The 6,452-nt window shown below is 55.1% G+C and overlaps 1 protein-coding gene across 1 annotated transcript; it reads left to right on the forward strand.

The window, feature by feature from the left end:
- Positions 1-784: 784 nt before the first annotated feature.
- Positions 785-4,098, forward strand: LOC123043794 (receptor-like protein kinase HSL1). Its single transcript, XM_044466373.1, has 2 exons — positions 785-3,365; positions 3,445-4,098. The coding sequence occupies exons 1-2, from the start codon at positions 827-829 to the stop codon at positions 3,801-3,803; spliced, it is 2,898 nt and encodes a 965-aa protein (XP_044322308.1). The 5' UTR covers positions 785-826; the 3' UTR covers positions 3,804-4,098.
- Positions 4,099-6,452: the final 2,354 nt, after the last annotated feature.

The following is a 6,452-nucleotide window of genomic DNA, read 5'->3' on the forward strand; positions in this document are numbered from 1 at the left end:
TCTTGTGATCACAAATTGGGGTTTACAAAGTTTTAAGTAGCATTTATTACTCTTGGTTATGTGTCATGGCAACTTTGGTTTACATGGTAAAAATAGTCGGAAGTCACATGGGCAATTTTAGAAAAATATTTGTGTCCCAAATCAAAATGCAAGTTTTTCAGATAAATTGTTTTGTGTTACCAAATCCTTGGAATTTGTCCTCCAAAATCACGGCATTTTTTGTGATTTTTAATTCATATTTCATTAACATTATGGCAAAGTATGCAGTAGTAATTGACATGGCAAAACAAGTTCGAAAAATGTGATGGGTGACATTTTAATTAACATGGCAACATGCTTTAAGTTTTCATGGCAAAACTGAATCTTTAGTAACGATGGCAATATGTTTTTGTGATCATCATGGCAACATTTTTTAAGTGGCTGCCATGGGGATAATGGATGTGACGTCCATACTGGCGCTGAGATGGTTCGGGCATATGCAGTGCAGGCCTTCACAGCGAGCTTCACGGCGCTCGGCATTTTAAAAAAGAAAAGGAAAAAACCATTTTAAATGTTTTGAAAACAATTATACGAAATCTTGTACGTGTTCACTATGGATCTGCAAAAAATGTGTTTAAAAGTTTACAGTGATTTGGAAGCTGCACAGAAAAAACAAAATCCCTGCCGACCAATAAAAAAAAGTGCAGTTGAGAGCTTCGCGAAGAACAACAGTTAAGCCCACCCCACGAAGGCGAATCCTGTACGACCCGTTTGTGAGAGACCTCGTCGTGGGGGTGACCCACCACCACTCCCTCCACTTCTCCGCTCTCCGTCCCACACCAATGCCATGACTCCCCTGCCCCTCCTGTGCCTCCTCCTCGCCACCGCCGCCGCCGCCGCCGCCGCGCCCCTCCCCGCCGACTTCACCCGCCTCCTGGCCGCCAAGGCCGCCCTCTCCGACCCCGCCTCCGCGCTCGCGGCATGGGACCCGTCCCTCTCCCCGTGCCGCTGGCCGCACGTCCTCTGCCGGTCCTCCGCTGACCCGGCCGTGGCCTCGCTCCTCCTCTCCAACCTCTCGCTCGCCGGAGCGTTCCCGCCCCAGCTCTGCTCGCTGAGGTCCCTCCTGCGCCTCGACCTCTCCTACAACTCGCTCGCCGGCCCCCTCCCTCCCTGCCTCGCCGCGCTGCCGAATCTGAGGCACCTCGACCTCGCCGGGAACGCCTTCTCCGGAGAGGTGCCTAGCAGCTACGGCGCGGGCTTCGCCTCGCTCGCCACGCTCAGCCTCGCCGGCAACGACCTCTCCGGCGGGTTCCCGGCGTTCCTGGCCAATGTCAGCTCCCTCGAGGAGCTCCTGCTCGCGTACAACCCCTTCGCGCCGTCGTCTCTGCCGGACGCTTTCCCCGACGGGCTGCCGCGCCTCCGCGTGCTGTGGCTCGCCGGGTGCTGCCTCGTCGGGCGGATACCGTCTTCCATTGGCAGCTTGAGGAGCCTCGTCAACCTCGACCTCTCCACCAACAACCTCACCGGCGAGATCCCGGAGAGTATCGGGCGCTTGGAGAACCTCGTCCAGATCGAGCTCTACAAGAATAACCTCTCCGGGAGGCTGCCGGGGGGAATGGGCGGGCTCACGAAGCTGAGGTTCTTGGACGCCGCCATGAACAGGCTGTCCGGCGAGATACCGGCGGACCTGTTCCTCGCGCCGAGGCTGGAGAGCTTGCACCTGTACGAGAACGAGCTGTCAGGCCCCGTGCCGTCGACGCTGGATAAGGCGCCTGCGTTGAACGACCTGAGGCTGTTCAGTAACCGCCTCGTCGGGGAGTTGCCGCCGGAGTTCGGGAAGAACTGCCCGCTCAAGTTCCTCGACCTGTCAGACAACCGGATTTCCGGCCGCATTCCGGCGACTCTCTGCAGCGCAGGGGTGCTGGAGCAGCTTCTGATTCTGAACAACGAGCTCTCGGGCTCGATTCCGCAGGAGCTGGGGCAATGCCGGACGTTGACGCGTGTGCGGCTGCCCAACAATCGGCTGTCTGGAGCCGTGCCGCCGGACATGTGGGGCCTGCCACGCCTGTACCTGCTGGAGCTCGCCGGCAACGCTCTGTCCGGCACCCTGGGGCCAGCCATTGCCCTGGCGCACAACCTGTCGCAGCTGCTGATATCAGACAACCACTTTGCTGGCGTGCTGCCGGCGCATATAGGCAGCTTGACAAGGCTGGTCGAGCTGTCGGCCGCCAACAACGGGTTCTCTGGTCCTCTGCCGGCGTCACTCGCTGATGTGTCCACGCTCGCCCGGCTTGATTTACGGAACAATTCGTTCTCCGGCGAGCTGCCACATGGTGTTCGACGGTGGCAGAAACTTACACAGCTCGACCTTGCCCATAACCGTCTCACCGGGAACATCCCGTCGGAGCTGGGGGAGCTCCCTGTGCTGAATTCGCTTGACCTGTCAAACAACGAGTTCACCGGCGGCGTGCCTGTGCAGCTGGAGAGCCTTAAGCTGAGCATGTTCAACCTGTCAAACAACCGGCTCGCCGGCAATTTGCCTCCTCTGTTCTCCGGCGACATCTACGATGACAGCTTCTTGGGCAACCCGGCCCTCTGCCGCGGCGCATGCCCCGGTGCGCGGAGAGCAGCCGCCCGCCGCCACAGCCTCGTCGGGAGCGTCGAGTCCGTGCTCACCTTTGCCGTCGCCATACTCATCCTTGGCGTCGCGTGGTTCTGGTACAAGTACCGGAGCCAGAGCCAGCACAAGAGGCGCGGCGCGGAGCCCGGCGACAACAAGTGGGTAGTCACGTCGTTCCACAAGGTGGAGTTCGAGGAGGAGGACCTCCTGGGCTGTCTCGACGACGAGAACAACGTGGTCGGCACGGGCGCGGCGGGCAAGGTGTACAGGGCCGTCCTCGGGAACGACGATGTCGTGGCCGTGAAAAAGCTGTGGGGTGTCGGCGGCGCCGCGGCGAAGAGGAAAGACATCAAGGACGGCATGAAGGACAGCTTCGAGGCGGAGGTGGCGACGCTGGGCAGGATCCGGCACAAGAACATCGTGAAGTTGTGGTGCTGCCTCCGCAGTGGTGACCGCGGGCTGCTGGTCTACGAGTACATGCCCAACGGCAGCCTGGGCGACCTCCTCCACGGCGGCAAAGGAGGCCTGCTGGACTGGCCGATGCGGCGCAGGATCATGGTCGACGCCGCGGAGGGGCTCTCCTACCTCCACCACGACTGCGCGCCGCCGATCGTGCACCGGGACGTCAAGTCCAACAACATCCTGCTGGACGCCGAGTTCGGCGCCAAGGTCGCCGACTTCGGCGTCGCCCGGGTCATGGACGACAACCGCGGCGGCCCCAACGCCGTGTCCGCCATCGCCGGCTCCTGCGGCTACATCGCTCCCGGTGAGCCGCCAACGGTTCTTTATCCCGGACTTTATTAACTTGCCGATGAACTGATGACAGTGATCTGTCTGAACTCCAGAGTACTCGTACACGCTGCGCATCACGGAGAAGAGCGACGTGTACAGCTTCGGCGTGGTGATGCTGGAGCTGGTGACCGGCAAGAGGGCCGTGGGGCCGGAGCTCGGCGACAAGGACCTTGTGAGGTGGGTGCGCGGCGGCATCGAGCGCGAGGGGCTGGACTCGGTGCTGGACCCGAGGCTCGCCGGCGAGTCCTGCACCTGCAGGGACGAGATGCGCAGGGTGCTCGGCGTCGCGCTGCTCTGCGCCTCCAGCCTCCCGATCAACCGGCCGTCGATGAGGTCCGTCGTGAAGCTGCTCCTCGAGGTCAGCAGCAAGCCCGCCGTGGTGGTGGAGGAGAAGGAACCTCTTGGTGTGTGATCCATGCATGGTCATGTCTAATAATAATTTGATAGTGGCTCACTCGGTTAGCATCGCCACACTTACTTACCATGCAGAATACATACTCCATTAGGTGTGAAATCTTAATGCAGCTTAATTAGCCAGCAGGGGACTCCATTAGCAAGGTTGATCTAGGGCTATAAAAACTCCTTTGTAACTTAGTATTTTTCTCTTGTTGTTGCTGTTGTCATGGCACATATACATAGATCCGTATCTATGGCAGGCTTGGATAAGAATATGTTCCTACGGATAGCATGGCAAGCCGATTTCAGAAGAAAGTGGCTCACTAGAAGTGTACTGAGAGCATCTCCAACAGGCGCCGAACGCGCCGTGCGCTAAAAACTGATTTGACGCGCGCCCATCGTCTGGTTTGGCGCGGCGCGCAGCGTTTGCTCCAGCAGCAGCGCTGTAAAGCCCCGCGCGCGCAGCTCCAGCAGGCGCGGTAAAAATGCAGCGCGCGCAAATAAACAAACATTTTTTTGCATAGATAAAAAAACGATACAAGATATTTTACATAGATAGATAGATAGTTCGACATACATAGATAGATAGTTTGACATACATAGATAGATAGATACTACTACGGCATAGATAGATAGATAGAAACTATTACGACATACAGCGATAGAAACTACTCCAAGTCGCTACCATCACCATCATCCTCGTCGGTGTCGTCCGAGGTTGAGATCCATATGTCGTCCCAACGATCGTCGTCCGCGGTGAAGAACGACCTTCCATCTGCTGAAACTATGTCGCACTGCTCGTTCGCCAATGCATTCCGCTGACGCCGGTCAGCCCGCTCCGCGCGGCGCCTTGCCGTCCTCTCCGCCCAGTAGGCATGCTCGTCGGCGACGTCCTCCGGGTGGCGACGGCGTCACTCCGCCATGGCTCGCTCGTCCTCCTCGGCATGGTGGCGCGGTGGTGGCGCGGAAAGCTGCGAAGCGGCGAGGCGGCGAGGTTGCGAGGGGAGGGCGCGTGACTGTGTGCTGTGCGCGCGGCGAGCGCGGCAATTTATAGGCGCGCGGTAAGCGGCGCGCCAAATCTACCACGCCGCGTGCCGCTTTCTCCCGCGCGCGCGCAAACCCTTCCCGCGCGCGGTAAGTTTCCGCCACCGCTGGAGCACCATGGCTAGCTTGGAGCCGGAGTGCATGATAGTCTGGTAATACAGTTGCAAACAGAAACAGGTGCGATGGGTGTCGGGATAGCGACAGATCCTAGACGCCTAGTAGGCAGGTAGTAGGTGTTTATATGGTGAACGAGTAATCTCGTGGTAGATTGCCATCAGGAGATCAAGTGCTCAAACGGAATGGTCCAGAGATAGTCGATGTCCTCTGTGTGAGGTGGACAAGGACTTGCACCATTTTTTCCCATTTCGTCTCGGCCCAATTTCTATGTAGTTGCTCCCGGGAAGTTTGGGGGCAATGGATGGTGCCTCGCCAACTTCCTGAAATTACACCAGCTCATGGTGACATGCTATGCCTAGGTTCGCAAGATGGTGTGACTCAAATAAAACAGTTGCAGAGGAACAGATGTCCCTTGGTGGAGTGCCACGAGACTAAATGAGATTTTTTTTTGAGGGGAGACTAAATGAGATTTTGGAACATTACAATGTGGGGCTACGATTAGAGTGCAAATAAGATGAAGAGTTTAATATTTTTTTAGTCTAAACAGTGAAGCTTCTGTGGGGAGAGGTGTCAAGACTGCTTTGCAAATACACCAAGAAGCACTCAAGGAGAAATATCTTGACCGCCCCAGGGCAGCAGACACGATTAGGCTGGTCACAATGGGCAAGAACATAAGCTAGTAACTTACACATTTCCCTAGACTATGTTACTATCTTCATAGTGGGTAGGAACATCTATGTAGTGTTATGCAACGATGTATTTATTAGGTTATAGACTCATTATTTCTTGAAGTGTGTGATGTTCCGGTAACTTAGCTAGTTACCACAAACATCTCTCTCTTCATTAAATATGTGTCACATAAGCAAAGTTGTATTGAAGTGTGTGGTGTTACTCCTAAGTTTCTCCCCATTGTGACCAGCCTTATAGAACAACAATTTGAAGACGTCAATGAGAGATCGCGGGCGAAGGTGCAAGGACGGTGCAAAGGAAAATGTCGCGTGCGGCAAAGGAAGTCCTCGTTGCTCTTGTTTTACAAGATGCCCCGAAATACTCTCTGTTGTCCCGAGAATTCTTTAAACTTGCTGCCTTGTAGTTCATTACCGCATGAATACACCTACGGATAATTTCTCACACTTACCGGGTATTCATTCATCCTCAGTTGTTTATGTGTTTCACAAAATTCTTTGAAATGTTATTCAATCTTCTGAAAATTCTCAGCGGCCTATTGCTCCTGAAGTTCTTGCCGGCCTGCATTATGGTTACTTCCATATGTCTAGCAATATTCATTAGTATCCTTTGTTATCGTCATTTCGAGCATTTGATTCGATGTGTTTGCGAATGCTCGCAATCATCAGCCGAAATTAGAATTCTTCCCTTCGGCTTAGACGTCACTCCGAACATGAGTTGGTGCTCAACAAATCAACCTTTGATTGGTTGTCGATCTAATTCTATTCAACTTAAATATCTTTTGATCAGAGGATCTGCATCTGATTCCCCTAGGGTT

This window comes from Triticum aestivum, chromosome 2B (genome assembly GCF_018294505.1).
Source record: "Triticum aestivum cultivar Chinese Spring chromosome 2B, IWGSC CS RefSeq v2.1, whole genome shotgun sequence".
Taxonomy (NCBI): Eukaryota; Viridiplantae; Streptophyta; class Magnoliopsida; order Poales; family Poaceae; genus Triticum; species Triticum aestivum.